We start from the raw sequence: 20,031 nt of genomic DNA, 5'->3' as shown, positions 1-20,031 counted from the left end.
CACTGAACTTCACTAATCAACTGAATAGCTTAAGTTTCCTTGAAACAAAATAAAATTAGTTTGATCCGTTCTGACCGTTGGGTTAAAATTAATTAGGGTAGGGTGGTCATCAATGAGACACTTTTGGTTTTTAACTTTCAACGATTTTTTGAAAAAAAAAAAAATTCATCAGCATGTTTTAATGAGCTTTGTGTTGCATTTTAATGTGTTCTAACATTGACCAAAATATGAGATCGATCCGACATCTACATCCAGAGTTATTCATTGTAGACGCACTTGCACTATGGGCCATCTCCATACAAACAAGCGGCCAAATTATTTGTTTGCTTTTTAAATGGTTTTTCATACAAATTTGGGTAATTGTATTGAAATGATATACGTCCATTTTTATGACTTTTCATGTTTTTCAATAGTTGATTGTTTATAATAAATAGTCTTTTCATATATTTGCAAGTGCAACAGAGTTGCGTATATATTGTATTACAAGTTTATATTATTAAATTATGGATAATCTAATACATCCCCACTTTAAGGACACAACCCCTCCCTCCTCTTTCTTTCACCCCCTCCCTCCTCACCAACAACCAAATTTTGTTAAGCGTAATAAATTCATTTTTAGTCAAATATTTATTTTTACTGCTGTGTGTTACTTTTGTGAGTCCATGCCATATAACTTGAGACCCACCCCCTCCCCCACCCTCACGGGCATAAATTGCGAAAATTTTAGTTGTTAAATCAAATAACAGAAAAATTAATTTTATCCAAAATATTAATTATGAAACAAAACGATAAAATACAAAACATATTCTAACTAATCCTAATGTTCTTGTTCATGAAAATTCTTTTGATTATTGAGTTTCTGACGGCTTCAGGATATGTTAAAGGTACTTTTTATGATGTTTTGTACTAACCAACATAGAACTTAAATGTGGATCAGTTTCATGGATTGATCGCAGAAATTCATCATGCTAAGTCAATATTTTGCTGAATACTTTTTTCGGTATCAAACTGAGATTATCCAGTTTCGCTTGAGAAACTTCGGTACGAATACCTTATTTTGACTAAGGTACTCAATATTAAACTGAGGCAACAGAAAATTCTAATAAAGTCATTTCGAACTTCTTGAAACCAGGTATTGATTTTTGAAGCGACGATGCCCACGAAGTAGGTAGCAAAGCAAGTGAAATAAACGGGCGCATATGTAGATTGCAGCAAATTTTGATAAAACGTAATTGTTCAAAATGGAATATCTCCGAAAACGCAAAAAATCGCAGGCTGGAAATTTCAGCAATGTTAGATTATGATCCAATCTTTCAAGTGATCTTAGTTTCATGTTTAGCATCGTTTAGCAAAAAAAGTACTCGATTAACAAACACAAAAAAATAAGTTTTGTCAAAAAAATGCTTCAGTTATTCGATGAAAACTTCAGTTTTTGGTTTGGAAACAACATTTTATCTATTAATAGTTTCAAAGCTTATCTCATTACCTTTCCAACGATGTATAATTGTCCTAATGAAATATTTAAAATGGCTGAGCTATGTTAAAATTAAACAATCAGCCTTTTTTACGAAAAACGCTAGTTTTTTACTCAATTTTTTGACTTTCAGCTTGCGTATCTCCGTAATGAACAAACTTAGAGCTTTGAAAATGTGGATTTTTCTTAGTTAGAATGTTTACTTTCGAGAAAAAAATACCAAAAAATATTTGGAGAAGGTAACTTTTTTGAAACTTGGCTACCCAATGTACCATAGTGACTTGGCAGGAACAATGAGACAGCTGGGGGAACAATGAGATACTCTAGGAAAATCAATACTTTTCTAGTATACCATCATGTTTTTGTATTGTTCCATTGCAGGTGACTCGCCTTGAACATTTTAGAGCAAATTGAAACTTTAATTAAAAAAAGTTATACTAAAAAGTTTTTAAATTTTGTAAAATCCATATATTTATACCAAATAACTTTGTATTTTTGGTTAAGTGAAGTTAAAACTCTATAAATACGCAAAAAATCACTTTCCATAAATTTTCAAAAGTTTAATGAAGAAAAATCGAAGTATCTCTTTGTTACCCATGGGTTGAAATGAGTGGGAACAATGAGACAGTCCTGGATTCTGGGTATATTCTATATTTTGGCCAAACCTAATGAAAGGACATTGTAGCCCAACTCAATCCCTATGGAACGTCGAAAGAAATTTGAAGAAATATTAGTTTTGGTGTAAATGGCAGCCTACGAGCGAAAAGTATTTTTGTCCATAATTTATAAATAACTTTTCAAGGTAGCGTCCATAGCCAAAGCCACTATTATGGAAGACGTGTATCCAGTAGACACACCTTTCCCCCAAATATGAGCCTGATTGGTCTCATTGATGACTACTCTACCCTGCGCTTTTAGAATACTTATTAAATTTCAGTCGAAAATGATTTAAACTAGCTGTAATTTAACACCTAAGTGCTGATTTGCCAACATTAGGTTCTCGATGAAATTAAATGGTTCCCAAGTTCAAATTTGAGATTAAACCTAGGATTAAACTTAAATCTTTTTAACACTGGAACGCCCAACGCATGTCCAACTTACACGGACGCCCAAGCCTCACAAAAAAGGTGGAACGGTAACTTCAACTCGCTAGTTCTCGGGTATTACTCAACCAATCGGGACGATTCTTTTTTCCAGTGATAGATTGTAAGAATATCTCTGGATTAAAATCGAATTAGAAGGAATTCTGAACACTTTGAATATGAACGAAAAATTCATTAGCTCGCGGCGGGGTTCGATTCCCCGTCCTTTGGGTTCAGCAGACAAAAATGCTAATCACCAGACCATCGAGGCTTAGTTGACTAGAAGGATTAAGAATGCTATAAGAATCCAAGAAACTTGATTGGAATCTGTGAACCTAAGAACAGGAAATGCAATATTGAATGCATGTTGAATTCAAGGACACTTACTGGTTGCATAATTGTTAGGCGAATATTGAACTTTCAACACGACCAGAATTCACCACAAAAGCTTGGTGAACCGAATTGGAAGGCTTCCAAAATGAATCCAAGAACATCCGAAGAATTAAGGACTATAAATAAAATTGACCGGCCACATCACTTACCATGGTTAATCCTGGCTTCACTCACACCCATCATACTAACACCATCAAACCTCACGTGATACTTTGTCGATGAAGCAGCCGATTTAGCGGTCTTCATCACTCAAGTATCGGACTAAAAATTCCTATCCACTTCCTGTGTCTTACCACTGATCGTGGCCGGCGCTGTGATTGGCTAGCATGATAGGCACATTTGAAAGTTGCGAAGTGGTGATGACTTCCTACTCTTCATCTGTGGTCCACGGAGCAATTATTGGAGGTCCTGGTCAATAACAGAGTAGCAACTATGGGTAGACACCAATGATATGCAATGCTATGCTAATATCTCAGGATTAAAATCGAATTTTGGGTATCTGTGTAGGTCAAAAGATGTGGCATTGTGAGCTGCACAAAATGGCGTAATCAAATTATTCGCTCTACAGCATTGCCTTGGCGTTCTCGATTGCGAGATTCCTACTCGAAACTAGGTGTTCGAAGGCTTGATTGTTGAGGCAATTGCAAACCTCTTTTTACACCTAAGCTTCCATCCACCCCGGGATTCGAACTGACGACCTTTGGATTGTTAGTCCAACTGCCTACCAGCGACTCCATCGAGACAGGACCCAGGGAGACGACTCCTACACCTGGACTGAGCTAACGACCTAACCTTTAGGTTAGTCCGGGGCCAACATTTACTTCCCGTCCGACGGAAGGCGTGATCAGACAAATCTCGTCTCGAAAAATGCCACCGGGACCGTCTGGGATCGAACCCAGGCCGACTGGGTGAGAGGCAATCACGCTTACCCCTACACCACGGTCCCGGCAAATGGCGTGCTTAACTCAATTTGGCCCAAAATCGACGTACGACAAGATAGCACGACAGCGACGAAATGTGAAAAATATGCAAATTTATTAGACGGCACGCTGCTATTTATATTTGTTCATTAGAAATATGTACTCTGCTCAAGATGTTCTCCTTATCTACGTCATTTGTCATAGTTGGAGTTTTTGTTGGATTTGGTTGAGTCAGTTCTTTTTGAAAGGCAGTCGGAGTAACTAAATCTTAGAATCTGGAGTTCGAATCCTGGGGAAATGAGCTAGACCCCACCAAACCAAGCCTACTCCGGTGGAATCACTGGCGCTTGGAGTTTTTGTTGGATTCGGTTGAGTCAGTTTTTTTTGAAAGGCAGTCGGAGTAACTAAATCTTAGAATCTGGAGTTCGAATCCTGGGAAATGAGCTAGACCCCACCAAACCAAGCCTACTCCGGTGGAATCGCTGGCGGCGGTTGGACTCGCAATCCAAAGGTCGTCAGTCCAAACACTGGGGTGGAAGGCTCCTTGGAGTAGAAAGAGGTTTGGGTGCTCTTCCCATTCAAGCCTTCGGACTCCTAGGTTCGAGCAGAAACTTGCAATAGAGACCACAAAAGACCCGGGGGTCGTTAATGTGGTGGTTTGATTTTTTGGCCATTCGGGTTAATGGTTTTTAGGAGAAGTAGCCATTCGGGGATGTGGCCGTTCGGAGAAATGGATTGTTCGGGGAAATAATTTTCGGGTAAATGACATTTCGGGAAAGTGTCTTTTTGGATATATGGCATTCGGGGAAATGTCTTTTCGGGAATGTGGGTTTCGGGGAATTGTCATAGATTCATTTTTTGATTGATATGGTGTCTTGGGCAAAGTTGTAGGTATTGATGAGGACTATTTTAATTAACTTTTTATTACAAAAATTCTATTTCCCAAAATCCATATTTTTTTATTTGCTATGTATGGAAGTATTGATCAAAATTTTGCCGACGAGTTTTAATTTTTTAATAAGTGATTTTTGTAAAAAAAATAAGGTCTTATACTTAAACCTACCTGTGCTTAAAGTACCTATTTTTTTAAATGTAAAATCGATTTGCAATCGAAAAGTACTCAACATTTTTTTTGATTAAGTACACCGTTTTCAAAATATAGCCATTCAAAGTGAAAGTTTGTTCTAAAAAGTTTTTTTATTTTTTTAAATAGTGTTCATGATTTTTCATTCCTGAAGATTTTTTTTCGAAAAGTTCAGAATGGATTAAAACGTTATTTTCACCCATTCCATAATTTTATATAGTTTGGCTTTTGGTCACCATCGTGATCCCCGGACAATTTTACGTAAGAGGGTAATTCTCTACCAACTCACACGAAATTGGAAAAAGTTGTCCCGACCCCTCTTCGATTTGCGTGATACTTTGTCCTAAGGAGTAACTTTTGCCCCTGATCACGAATCCGAGGTCGGTATTTTGATACCTCGTGACGGAAGGGCGGTACGACCCCTTAAATTTTTGAACATGCGAAAAAAAAGGTATTTTTCAATTATTTGCAGCCTGAAACGGTGATGAGATAAAAATTTGGTGTCAAAGAGACTATTATGTAAAATTGGACGCCCGATTTTATGGCGTACTCAGAATTCCGGAAAAACGTATTTTTCATCGAAAAAAAACAACACTAAAAATTAAAAAAAAAACTCAGCCATTTCTCGTTACTCGACTGTAAAAAAATTGGAACATGTCATTTTATGGGATATTTAATGTACTTTTCGAATCTACATTGACTAACACGGAGAGACCGGCCGGGGCAAATCCAAGAAAATCTTGGTTAATTTAACTTAAAGTATGGGTTAATTTTTTACACAGCTTTTTTTCAACAATCGATTGTTGATTTTGTTAACTCGAAATTGCTGACCACCAGTAACTAAAATTAACTAAAAATAGTTGGATTTGCCATTTTTGTTGGTTAAATGGCCGAAAAAAATTCTAGCAGTCGACTGCTAGAATATTTTTTTCAGAAAATTAACTAAAAATTTCTTGTTTTCTGCTGAAATATTGTGGAATATTCTGTTAAAAACTAGCTGGGAAATATTTTTCAACTATTTTTCAACATTTTTTTTTTTCATTGTATCAACCGATATATTTTTGCATGCAGCATATTATTAGTGGTTTATAACAAAACATTTCATAATTAGACATAATTTATGCAAGTGTTGATATATATATATATATATATATTTTCTTTAATTATCTAACGATACAGGCTGGGCCGAATTTCTAGCTATATTTTAACTAATGTCTTACTTGAATACAGAAAAATATTTGTACATGCAGTCAATAACTAGCAGTTGTTAGCAATATTTTTATTGAATTTGCAGTAAATTTTGTAATAATGCCTCACAAGTTAATGCTGAGTTTTTTATATTACCATTTATTCTGCCTAAATATTTAACGTTTTGTACTAATTTGTTTTTTTTTTTAATTTAGTTGTTGTTATAAAACATGTAAAGTTTGATTTTTTTTTAAATTACGTTGCATTAAACTAAAAAATAATAAAGCATATTACATATTTTGTTAAACATATTGATGTTTAAGTTCTCGTGAATTCCTTAAAAATAGAAACCGAGCAAAATTTTCACCAAGTTTTAAACTTATATTTTTATTATGTTGTATAACATTAAGCGTTGTATTCACTTACTATCACTGTGAAATCATCTGATAAGTCATCATCATCTACAATGGTCTCAAGTTTAGTTATTTTTCTTGTGGTTGGACACAGAATTTTCACTAAAGTGAACCTTTTGCTGCAAATAGACATGTGAAATGTATTAGTAATTTAATACAAAATTCTTAATTTCGGCTATAAACTGAAAAAAGGAACGTAAATAAATGTAATTATATAATTAACAATTACTTTTGATGATTCTGAAAAAAAGAATGGTTCGTTAAGATTTTATCCGTCGTAAGCACGAAGCTTTTTAATGATTCAGTTTTCTAATAAGAATCACATTAGATAAATTATTGTGCAAAAATAAACCCATACTTACTTGGATTAACCAACATTTTGTTAAATTTGCCCGGGCTGCTCTATCCGTGAAGAGTCGGCCCGCATTTCCCTTCTATTGCCCTCTCGTTCCATCAAACATTCTTCTAACATGTTCAACTCACTCGCATTGGAGGTCCTCATGGCAAATCGTCCTCTTGCTCTTCATAGTTTATCACCTGCAAAGAAATCATCAACAAACCTACTCACCAATTCCACCTCCCCAGTTGCAACACTTTGATGTGCCACTTCAACATTAACTAAAAAAAAAAATTTTTCACAAAAATACATATTTTTCCTGTATTTCGAAAATGCATTTATTTTTCTCTAAAGAAACCAAAAATATATTGTTATTGCAATATGGGTATCAAATGATCAGGTTTTTTTCATACATTTTGGATGTAATAACAACATTTTTAGAAAATACTCAAAATTTTCACAAAACTACGTATTTTCGAAAAAAAATACAAAAATTCCGTTTTTACAATGTGGGTATCGAACGATCGGGATTTTTTCATACATTTCGAATGTAATAAGAATATTTTTTGAAAACACTCAAAATTTTCACAAAACTACGTATTTTCGAAAAAAATACTCAAAATGTCCGTTTTTACAATGTTGGTATCAAGCGATCGGGGTTTTTTCATACATTTCGAATGTAATAACAACGTTTTTTGAAAATACTCAAAATTTTCACAAAACTACGTATTTTCGAAAACAAAATACTCAAAATTTCTATTTTTATAATATGGGTGTCAAACGATAAGGATTTTTTCATACATTTCGAAAGTTATTAAAAAATGAAAATACTTAAAAAATTTCACAAAACTATGTATTTTTGAGAAAAATTGATTTGATTATTTGATACCCATGTTGTAAAACTGAAATTTTGAAAAATTACAAAAATACGTAGTTTTATGAAAATTTTGAGTATTTTCTAAAATTGTTGTTATTACATTCGAAATGTATGAAAAAATTCCGATCGTTTGATACCCGTATTGTAAAAATTGAAATTTTGAGTATTTTATTCAAAAATACGTAGTTTTGTGATAATTTTGAGTATTTTCTAAAAATGTTGTTATTACATTCGAAATGTATGAAAAATCCCGATCGTTCGATACCCATATCATAATAATTTAAATTTTGAGTATTTTTTTTTTTCGAAAAAACGTAGTTTTGTAAAAACATTGAGTATTTTCTAAAAATGTTGTTATTATATCCAAAATGTATGGAAAACCCTGATCATTTGATACCCATATTGCAATAACAATATATTTTTGGATTCTTTAGAGAAAAAAATGCATTTTCGAAATACAGAAAAATACATATTTTTGTGAAAATTTTCATGAAATTATAATTTTAATGGATAACTGACATCATCCCGATTCCAAAACACTATAATTTTTTGATGTTTGCATGATTTTTCATACGATTAAAGCCAATGTCTCCCATATAGCCAAAAACCCATAAGCTCTGTGCCTCGGTTAAGCACTGGACCGTGCAGCTGAACGGTGCAAAACCGGGGCAGTGCAAACCGAGGCGTGCAAAACCGAGGCATGACTGTAATATCGAATTTTGGTTATTTTAACTGAAAATTGGCAGCAACAAGTACGTTTTTGTCAAAATTTACGAAAGTAAAATCAACAATTTTAATTGTTAAAATTTCTGGGCACGGTCTCTCCGTGCAGAAGGGTCATTTTTTCATTTAGAACAAAATTTTTCATTTAACAATTTCGTGTTTTTTCTTACTTTGCTGGGTTATTTTTTGGAGTGTTACAATGTTCTACAAAGTTTTAGGGCAGACAATTACAAAATTTGATATATAAACATAGGGTTTGCTTATAAATATTACGAGTTATCGCGGTTTTACGAAAAAAGTTTTGAAAAAGTTACTTTTTGCGTTTTTCTTTGTTTCGTCGTCCGTGTCTGTCGCGGGTGACCATGAACGGCCATGATCAACGACGACCAACTTTTTAAAAACTTTTTTCGTAAAACCGCGATTACTCGTGATATTTATAAGCAAACCTTATGTTTATATATCAATTTTTGTAATTGTCAGCCCTACAACTTTGTAGAACATTGTTACACTCCAAAAATAACCCAGCAAAGTTAGAAAACACGAAATTTTAATTTTTGTTCTAAATGAAAAATGACCAATGTAGATTCGAAAAGTACATTAAATTTCCCATAAAATGACATGTTCCAAAATTTATGGCTGTCAAGTAACGGAAAATGGCAGAGTTTTTAAAACTTTTTAGTGTTTTTCTCGATGAAAATACGTTTTCCGAAATTCTAAGTACGCCATCAAATCGGGCGTCTTATTTTAAATAAAAGTCCCTTTGACATCAAATTTCTATCTCATAACCGTTACAGGCTGCAAATTATTGAAAAACACCTCTTTTTGCATGTTCAAAAATTGAAGGGGTCGTACCGCCCCTCCGTCACGAGGTATCAAAAAACGAACCTCGGATTCCTGGAGAGTGTCTTAGGTTAGATGACGCCTAGCACTCTTCTTGTCATTTATTAACATTTGTAGTGCGCCATTGCATTGAAATGCATTGAAACATCACAAGCGTTAAAGCGGCCAGGCCTACTGCGTAAAGCCGTATCGCAGAGATGACTCGTAATTATTTTTTCATTTTATTAAAAAAATTTTCATTTTATTTTAAAATAAAAAATAAATTTTCATTTTATTTTAAGGAAAAAATCTAGTTATGAAAGCTCCTAGTTAATATTTATTTTATTCCAAACATTCATAAAAATCCAAACTAAAGCAACTTTTCTTTTTAATTAAGCATGATTGGTTCAAATGATTCAGTGTGTCCAAAAAAGTCGAGCTTTGTAATTTTTTTTCTCCATACAAGAATCAGAGACAGGGACAAACATTCAATATTGCGACATTTTGAAATGTTAGTCTTAATTATTTTTTTTATTATATTGATTTCGAAAAGATCGGAAAATTTCACGAAAGTTTTATTTATAAACATTGAAAATCGCACCATTAGTTGCTGAGATATCGACATAAGACAATTATGGGTTGTTTGGGTAGTAAACATCAATTTTTCTGTTTTAAAATCTTTGCATATCTCAGCAACAAAGCAACAAAGAATTTTCTCAGCATTTCAAAATATTTTTTCAAAAGTGGGCAAACATGGGCACTAATTTATTAAAATTAATAACTGCAACTATTTTTTTAAAAAGTAACCTAAAAACAGCTATAACTTGAACACGGTGCACTTTATGAAAATTTCACTAATGTACTTTTAGATTACAAATTCGATTTTACATCAAAAATTAAATTGAATTTAAGTTGCGGTCAATATTTCGATTTTTTTAATCAGTAATGATTCAAAATTCATAACTCAAACAAAGATTTTTGCCCGTTCTGAAAATTTCTGAAAAATTGGCAAAATCAAAAAAATAGTGTTTTTGCAAATCATGTTTAAGTGACAAAAAGTGAAATTAAAAATCAGCAAAATAAATTACCATTTATCTTTTTTTCAGTGTAGTCCTTATCCATACCTACAACTTTGCCGAAGACACCAAATCGACCAAAATTTCTTCACATGATTTTTTAATTTTCATTGCTGCCAAATTTGTATGGAAAACTATATGGACAAACTAATGATGCAAAATGGCTTGGGCACCAAAAAGTTTCAGACGGATTAAAAAATCAAAAATTAAAATTAAAGAATAAAGACCGATTTTGTATAAAATTGCTCAAACAAAAGTTATGTGAAAATAATCGGAAAAATCGATTTCGTGTCTTTGGCAAAGTTGTAGACAACGGGCTAAAAATCATTCTTCTAGTCATGGACATCCAAATTGTTTAAGTCTTACTCTTACTTTAAATAGAATTTGTTATCAACTACGTGTTTTAATAAATTTAAAAAAAGATTGAGGTAAAAAATTGAATTTATTTACATTTTTTTTTCAGTTGTTTGGATAGGAAATTATCTACGATTTAAGATTTTTGATCCAACTTCTGATTGCTGAAATACTACCTTAAAATAAATACAAATAAAATATTAAATATAAGTTATTTTTTCAATCTTTTCAATATCTTTGAAATTATTAACACCAACGCCCAACGCATGTCCAATATACACGGATGCCCAAGCCTCCCTAAAACGTTGGAACAGTAACTTCAGCTTACAGGTTTACGGGCGATTATTTTACTAGAGCAATCATTCCAACTTTTGAACGTTTTTGATCACATAAATTACAAATTTGATCAAATCGAGTTCTATATTTGAGTGGTTTTATCTCAAATATGAAGTTCTCAGCTTAAAGAAAAACTAATATTTTCAGGAAAGGGCACCTTTGGCCCCTATTTTTTTAATCTTAAATTAATTAAGAAACAAAAACAATGTATGCTTGAAGCTCGTTTTTTTTCTCTAAAAATCTAAAATGTTTGCCCATGTTTCTCTTTGGCTCAAGAGATGGTCCCTATTAACATTAACATTCCAACGCCCAAGGCTCCAAAAAGTTGGAACGGTAACTTCAACTCAATGGTTCTCTGTCATAACTCAACCAATCAAGATGATTCTTCTTTCCAGTGATGTCTAGATGATCCTAGAACTTTGCAGAACTCAATTTGATCAAATTTGTTATTTTTGCGATCTAAAACATCGTTCCAACTTTTTTTTTGCGTGTAAAAATATTCGCCAAAAATTCCGCAGAGGCAGTCGTTTTAAAAAAGGTGGAACGATGTTTTCGGTCGCAAAAATTACAAATTTGATCAAATTAAGTTCTGCAAAGTTCTAGAACTAGACATCTAGACATTCTTACAAATCAGTGGAAACAAGAATCGTCCCGATTGGTTGAGTAATGCCCGAGAACCAGCGAGTTGAAGTTACCGTTCCAACTTTTTTGGGAGGCTTGGGCGTCCGTGTAAGTTGGACATGCGTTGGGCGTTCCAGTGTTATTTTTTAATGTGAGACGTTTCACTTGCAAATGAGGTAGTGAAACTGAAATTTTGCGCGATAATCCTGAAATTGGGGTTTTTAGTTTCTTTGTACTTAAAAAAATTGTATGAGAGAGGAGATACAAGATATCTTGAGTTTGTTTTATGTGTCAAAAGGAAATCTTTCGAAAAAGATTCTTCGATCACTTATAGGACCAGCTACGGTAATTAGCTAAGATCTAAGATTTTGAAAATATTTTTTTTTCGCCGAGGATCATTTTTAGACACTTCATTTATAATACATATTTAGTTTTTTGCCTTGTTACGAAAATTTTCAGCAATATTTATTTTTTAAGCTGTTCGAGAATAGAACTATCGAAGACTACATCTACTTTCAATGCAAATTTGCAAGCACATTTTTAGCTACAAGATACTATCAACAAAAAAATGAAATTTTGTTTGCATTTTGGTACGCATTTTTTAGGGTATATTAGCTTTGGATACTGTCACTTTATAATTTAACAGCTTTTAAACTTTTGTAAGACGTAGTTACATGAGTATTAAAAAGTATACATTCAATAACAGGCTCAATGTATTGATATGAATCTGCTGAAATATATAATTAAATATTAAATTTGAAAATATTATGACATATTATGAAATATAAGTAATAATTTTAAACACAGTAATTGTATGGTTTTGAAGTGTAACAAAAAATGTATGCATATAAGTAAACTCAAAGCGCGTATTTTTTTAAGAACAGATTTTCTTTTGAAAGGCCACGTGGTCAGCCGTCGACCCCCCCCTCCCCCCCATGGCTTTTCATGGTTTTTTTTCGGTCGGATTTCGGACCCCCTCCCCCCCCCTAAGGAGGCCACGTGGTTTATGCACGACCCCCAATGCACAAATTTTTTGATCAAACTATTTACAAAACCATAGTTAAACTAAGAATTTATTGGATTTACATTTGTAAGAAAAAAAAGTGTTCCGAATTTGTGGATTACATGGGCCAATGATTTTTTTTACATTTTAACATTAAACACTAAAATATGCAATTTATCGAAACATCAGTCGAAAGATCACAACAAAAGCTTTCAAATGCAGGTAAAAACGAATAATTATGTTCAAATATGGATTTTCTATTTTTTTTAAACATTGACCGATCTGTAATATGTTCCAAATTTGCACTATCGTTACATATATTAACAGACTCGAACGAACGGCTTGTTCCGGACAAATTAAAAACCGCGGAGCGTAGAAACAAAACGAACTTTATTTGCTCTACTCGTACATGGCTCGGAGCATTTCGCACCACGAAGAACATTTTTTTACGGGGCAGAGTTGAATCAATCCCGCTCACTCGAACAATTTTATTTTGCTGTATTTTTGCCTTCCTCACCTTACTGAGGAAAGGCTATAAAATCACTCGAAAACTGAACTTCTCAATTAGACCTCCTAGACCCACCTTCATGTACACCTATCGACTCAGAATCAAATTCTGAGCAAATGTCTGTGTGTGTGGTGGGATGTTGATAAAAAAATTGTCACTCGATTATCTCAACATTGGCTTAACCGATTTTGTCCGTTTTGGCGTCATTCGATCCGTCTTGGGGTCCCATAAGTCGGTATTAAAAATTATGCAGTTTAGTTAAGTACTTCAAAAGTTATGCTAAAAAAACGATTTTAACAAAAGTCCGGAAGATTGTAAAAAGGGTGGTTTTTGTAAGAAAACCCGGCATGTTATACATTTTTAGAAAGGTATTTAAAAGACCTTTCCAACGCATCCAAGACATTGAAGATCTTACAACCCTATCAAAAGTTATTACCACTTAAGTGTTATTTATGTACTTTTTGGAAGCCGGATCTCAGATATCATGATGAAAACGTTGTCCGGATCTATCATGCGACCTATCGTTGAACAGGTAATCAAAAGACCTTTCCAACGCGTCCAAAACATTGAAAATCTGACAACCCTATCAAAAGTTATAAGCACTTAAGTGATATTTATGCACTTTTGGAGGGCGGTTCTCAGATATTTTGATGAAAACGATGTCCGGATCTATCATGCGACCTGTCGTTGGATAGGTAATCGAAAGACATTCAAAACATAAAAGATCTGCAACCCTATCAAAAGTTATAAGCACTTAAGTGTTATTTATACACTTTTTGGAGGCCAAATCTCAGGTATTTTGATGAAAATGTTGTCCAAATATATCATGCGACCTATCTTTGGATAGATAATTAATAAGCCTTTCCAACGGGCACAAATTGAATTGGAGATTTGACTACGCTATCATAAGTTGTAAGCACATAAGTGCCCTGAAATAATAATGAGATGAATAATTAGTCAAATTGATAGAACACTTAAAGGTCCGCCCTATTTTGGATAGCATTACCTTTTAAATGTGAGGAAGGCACCAACCACCTAAGGGTGGATTAAGTAACGTTTTTTATAATAAAATTCCGATTCTTCACATCTAAATTTCGGCAAAAAAAACAGGTTGGCACATTACAATTTGTTACAGGGTGTTGATGGGTTATTTAGTGAAATGCAACAAAAACTGTTACTGTTCAACATTTCATAATCACAGCATCCGGTATAACGTCATTTTTCTATTCCGAATGGAATTTAGATTGAGTCTTCTTTTCTTGTTTTTCCGCTATTCCAATAAAAAAAACTGTAATCTTTTATTCAGATGGAAAATGTATGGCCTGTACACACAAGATAAAATTCATCGAGGTATCAGTGGCCATAAATCATAACGTTGACACGTTGCTGGCTGGAGTTTTGTCTCAAATACGCCTGAAAAAGGTGCATTGTGCTCTTCAGGTAAATTAATCGTTGTAGCAAAAAAAAAAAAATCTTGTAATCATCATCTTTTTTAGGGGCATCGAGAACCATCACCATCAGCGCATTGGTACAAAAATCGTAATGTAGTTCGAGCTTCAATGAAGGCTCGCCAAATGATCACTTGGATATTTGGAAAAGAGGACTCCAAGTTTAGAAATTGTGAGAATTTGCAAGTCCTGTAGACCATAAATATCAATCAAAGGATTTCAATATGACAATGCATATATGTTACTCTTCCTTTTATACACTCAGTACAAATTACTGAAGTTGCAATCAAATCAAACTTGCCGTACTTATATATTAGAGTGTAACAAAAATGACTTTTTGGTGGGCATTCAAGGGTTTGTTCCGGTGGGCATACTAAGCCCAAATCAAAATTTGAGCTTGATTGAGTCAAAATCTCGTTTCGAAAACGAGATTTTGACTCAATCAAGCTCAGATTTGCCTGACCACGCCTTCTATCGGATGGGGAAGTAAAACGTCGGTCCATTTGCGTAAAAGAGGTTTTGGGCGACTCACCACACATAACCTTCGGACGCCTAGAAATGAGCAGAAACTTGCAACAGAGACCACAAAAGACCCGGGGGTCGTTAAAGTGGATTACTTTGCTTTTTGTTACCTCTAAAAGTGACATTTTTGAAAAAATCTTTTTTTACGGGTTAAATCCCATTTAAAATAGAAAGGCGGAGCGCCAGCTCCTGTTACGTCCAATCAAGCTCATATTTGGGATTTGGGCTCAGAATGCCCACCGGAACAAACCCCTGAATGCCCGCCAAAAAGTCAATTTTGTTACACTCTAATATATACAGCAATTTCATTTGAAAAGAGCCTAAACCGAAAAAAAAGTTCTCCGATCGGACTCAAAATTTTTCTGGGGGTTCCTTGGCCAAAATAATTAGACGCGTATTTTTTTGTTTGGCCATTAGGGTGACCTACATCTTGCTAGGGTGGTTCGAAAAATGGCAATTTTCGTATTTTTTCCAAAACCACTTAAATCATATCTCCTTGTCATTTCATCCGATTTTGGCTGTCTTAGACGCAAAAGAAAGGTGATTAGTTTGGCTATTTGAAAAAATAGTAAGAAATTTCAAAATCCAGCTTAACATTTGAAAAAGTCGTATGAAAACTTAAAATCGCGTTTTGACCGTGTCTGGACCAAAGAGCCTATGTCTGAAAATATCTTTATCGGATTCCTCGGAAAATTTCACATATTATTATTAAAAATTGGCGATGTCAAACCGTACGTTTCCGAGATACGATTTTTTAAAAATAAATTAATGATTTTTTCGACGCGCCACGCGCAAAAACTAAAAAATGACGAAATCGACAAAAAATAAACTTTTTTCACTAAAACTGCGATAACTTAGAAATTTTAACGATGACCTATACATGTTAGGGTACCGTAAACTGGGGTGACTTTGATAGCCCTGGGTGACTTTGATAGGTTTTTCAAATGGCCGTCAAATTAATATCTAAACATTTTTGAGAATTTTGAGTATGTAAATATTAAGGGATAGCTTATTATCGAACATATATGCAAAAATGTGACTGTTACATTGGATGTATCAAAATTAGTGGCCAAATCAAATTTCTATCAATGTCCCCCGGGCTATCAAAGTCACCCCAGTTTACGGTACCAAAAGTTGCGTATTTTAATTACGACAATTTTGGTACCCAGACATGTATAGGTCATCGCTGAAATTTTAAAGTTATTTCAGTGACCGAGCCACGTAGCCTAGTGGTAACGCTTCCGCCTCGTAAGCGGTAGATCGGGGTTCAAATCCCGGCTCGGACCAACACAACTGGTGATCTTTTCTCTTCTGGATTCGATTGCTTAGTAAAGGGAAGGTAGTGTATCGTCCTAGGTATCGTCACAAACTGGACCTTATCACGACACCTTAGGGAGGCGACCTAAGGAATGTTAACATTAACCTAAACATGTTAACATTAGTTGAGTGAAAAACTGCCACTGAATCCGCTTTGTAAATGCCGGCCCCGATACTCTTCATGGGTGTTCCCCTCAGGAACTGGGAAAGATTTACTTTTTTCAGTTTTAGTGAAAAAAGATAATTTTTTGCCGATTTCGTCATTTTCCGGTTTTCGCACGCGGCGCGTCGAAAACACGGATTTTATTTTCAAAAAATCATATCTCGGAATCCTGTTGATCCTCCCATTTTTTAGTATGTTACGTAAAAATTTCCGGGGAATCCGATAAAAATATTTCCAAACATAGGCTCTTTGGTCCAGACACCGTCAAAATGGCATTTTAATGTTTCATACGCCCTTTTCATATGTTAGGCTAGATTTTTGAAACTTCGTATTATTTTTCTTTGAAAGGCCAACTTATCACCTTTCATTTGCGTATAAGACAATTGAAATCGGATGAAATGACGCGGAGATATGATTTTTCGAAAAAAAGTGGTTTTTGCCAAAATTGGCGAAAATGGCCATATTTCAAACCACCAAACACGGCGTAGGTCACCGTAATGGCCAAACAAAAAAATGCGGGTCTAATTATTTCGGCCAGGGAACCCCCAGAAAAAAAAACTCGATCCGAGCACTTTTTTCCATGCTGTTTTCGTGGGGAATTGCTGTATATATATATATATATATAATGCAGATATATATATATATATTTATATATATATATATATATATATATATATATATATATATATATATATATATATATATATATATATATATATATATATATATATATATATATATATATATATATATATATATATATATATATATATATATATATATATATATATATATATATATATATATATATATATATATATATATATATATATATATATATATATATATATATATATAGTTTTGTTATTCGACGGTTTAATTCATTATAAGAATAACACATTTACATCTGATCTTTTATAATAATCAAAAGATAACATTGTTTCTTAAATAAAGTTGAGTATTTTGTTCACTCAATAAAAAATTGTTTTCAAGTTATTTCTTCCAAAATGTTGGCCCAAAAATCACTCATCTTGACCTGAGTCGAGTACAATCAAAGTGAAACGAAAGATTCAAGACATTCGAAGCTATAATCGTTCAAAGCTTTGAAGTCAATACATTTTTGGGTCCAACAACGCGGAAACTGAAACCTTCTACACTATAATCCACATTTCTTGTCTTAGGCTTTATCCCTTATCTCCGAATCCCACTTTCTCGAATCCCATATCCCCGAAAATGCCACATCACCGAAAATCTTTTCTCCCAGAATGCCACTTCCTCGAAAATCATTTTCCCGAAAATTTAATATCCCCGAATGCAGGGATGTGGAGTCGGAGTCGGAGTCGGAGCCGAAGTCGGTAGAGTCGGGTCTTTTTGGGGACCTAGATTTGGATTCGGAGTCGTCAAAACTCGAATAGCTGGAGTCGGAATCGGCTAAATTGTATGAGCTGAAGTCGGAGTCGGAGCCGGAGTCGAAAATTTCTGTATGAGTTATCTAAAATTGAACACAATTTATGAACTTTTTGACTTTGAGTTTTTGTTATAATGCAGATTAATTCTCCAAACTTTAATTTTTTGAATCATGTGCACTGTATACATACTATACCAATCAGCTTACACTGAAAGAAACCAACATAGCAACTTCCCATGTTTTACACATGAATCTGCCCCATACGACTTGGCATGTGAATGTCACGTGTAAATCATATAAAAAAAATCAATCGCGTGCCACGTTAGCTTCATATGGAAAGCATGTATACTTCAAGTGTCATCACACATGATTATCACGTGAAATTCTTATCTCAATATAATGAAAAACACGTTAGCTTCACGTGTCATAGCACATGATTATCATGTGAAATTCATAATGAAATTGATAGGATTTCACATACAAATCAATTTTTTTTTCATTTTCAAGAGATAATCTTTTGAATTTTTACGTAGAATTTTATTTAAAATCAAATAACCTGCAGCACTCGAATTCAATTGAATGTTGGATGTTGATTGAAGCGGCTGCTGTATCTCGTTCGCAGCAGGTATCTGGAAAAAGCGTACAAGAACTAAATAAACCAACTCAGAACCGAGAATCTTCTTCTTTACCTGAGCGCCTCTGGGGCAAGGTGGCGATCGGACAAAATATCCCAACAGCACCTGTTCCGTTCCGCCCTCTTCCTTCGGAATCTTTTCCCAGCCAGATGTTGATTGCGGCTGCTGGTGCGCTCCGCCGGGCGCGTGCGGCGAATGGTCCGCGTTTTTGCCGGATGTTGATTGAAGCCGCTGGTGCGCTCCTCCGGGCCGGCGCAGTGAATGATCAGCGTTTGTTCCGGATGTTGATTGAAGCGGCTGCTGTGTCTCGATTTCAACAATTTTATCCGGATTATCGGGGTCAACCTGAGCATCTGTGGACACAAAAGACTTTTAGTAAACTGCATTTCATTGCAAACAATTTAAACTATATTTACCAAGGAGAAAATTAACAATTTGGTCCGGGAAATTGAACCGTGCAAATGATTCGTCGTGATCACGCGCCATCTTGATTGCCTGTGCCTGTGCCTTCACACTCAAAATCAAATCAAGTCAAAGTAACGTGCTTTACACATGAACTTCATTGTATAGGGCAGTTGGGGTGAATCCAAGAGCAATTCACTTGAATCAAACATGAAAATCCAATGAAAAAATAGTGGATAAAAATTGATGAAACGAATGCGGTTTTCACATGCATTCATAATGAAAGTCATGTCAAAACCAAAGGAAAAGCACGTGAATTTATTGTGTTGATGTTTGGAGACTCTCACGTGAAAAAACACTTGAGATTGCAATGTTGGTTTCTTTCAGTGTAGAACATCATACGAGGTGCCCGTACTGTATCAAGAAAGTTGTTCCATTAGGGTGTAATATTTATTTATTTAGTAAAATCATCCGACCACATGGTCTTAATGAAGTTTTGTTGTTGTTTGTTCGCTTTACAATATAGTACAAAATGGTCAAGTAATTAAAAAAAAACAGCATGTAAACACTAAACAGAAAACGCTAAACGACGAATGCACGATCATCACCACCTACAAAAAAAAGGTCCGGTAGAATACTGAATGTAGAGCATAACTTATGGAATGGTAATCACCTGGTGGATCGACGAGGACGTTCATTCTGTTAGTTTAGTTCGAAATGATGTAGTTGATTCTCCAAACTCGAACAAGTCGAAGAAATCGTTGAATGTCGAACACATCGAACGGAATGGCGAGTGTCGCATGTACTCGGTAAAGCTGAGCGTACGATGCAAAAATCCGCTGCGAGTACGAAGAGATCTAGCTTGAACTGCGGCGCCTAGTTGTTCGAGAAGGTTAGGACAGTCCAGTTCACCCGTGAGCAGCTTGGC

The 20,031-nt window shown here is 34.4% G+C and overlaps 1 protein-coding gene and 1 long non-coding RNA gene across 2 annotated transcripts; one reads left to right on the top strand and one right to left on the bottom strand.

The window, feature by feature from the left end:
• The first annotated feature begins 13,970 nt into the window (after positions 1 to 13,970).
• Positions 13,971 to 14,821, top strand: LOC119769806. The gene is made up of 2 exons (XR_005278530.1): positions 13,971 to 14,648; positions 14,705 to 14,821. It is a non-coding gene; the product is annotated as an uncharacterized LOC119769806 (long non-coding RNA).
• A 3,760-nt stretch (positions 14,822 to 18,581) lies between these two features.
• Positions 18,582 to 19,187, bottom strand: LOC119770127. The gene is made up of 3 exons (XM_038264473.1): positions 19,118 to 19,187; positions 18,756 to 19,054; positions 18,582 to 18,695 (listed from the first exon to the last, which is right to left on the bottom strand). Exons 2-3 carry the CDS (start codon positions 19,052 to 19,054, stop codon positions 18,638 to 18,640), a joined length of 357 nt encoding a protein of 118 aa, XP_038120401.1. The 5' UTR covers positions 19,118 to 19,187; the 3' UTR covers positions 18,582 to 18,637.
• Between the last annotated feature and the right edge of the window lie 844 nt (positions 19,188 to 20,031).

Source organism: Culex quinquefasciatus, chromosome 3, assembly GCF_015732765.1.
Source record: "Culex quinquefasciatus strain JHB chromosome 3, VPISU_Cqui_1.0_pri_paternal, whole genome shotgun sequence".
Taxonomy (NCBI): Eukaryota; Metazoa; Arthropoda; class Insecta; order Diptera; family Culicidae; genus Culex; species Culex quinquefasciatus.
The sequence above is the reverse complement of the archived record's forward strand: the minus strand, read 5'-3'. Positions and strand labels throughout refer to the sequence as shown.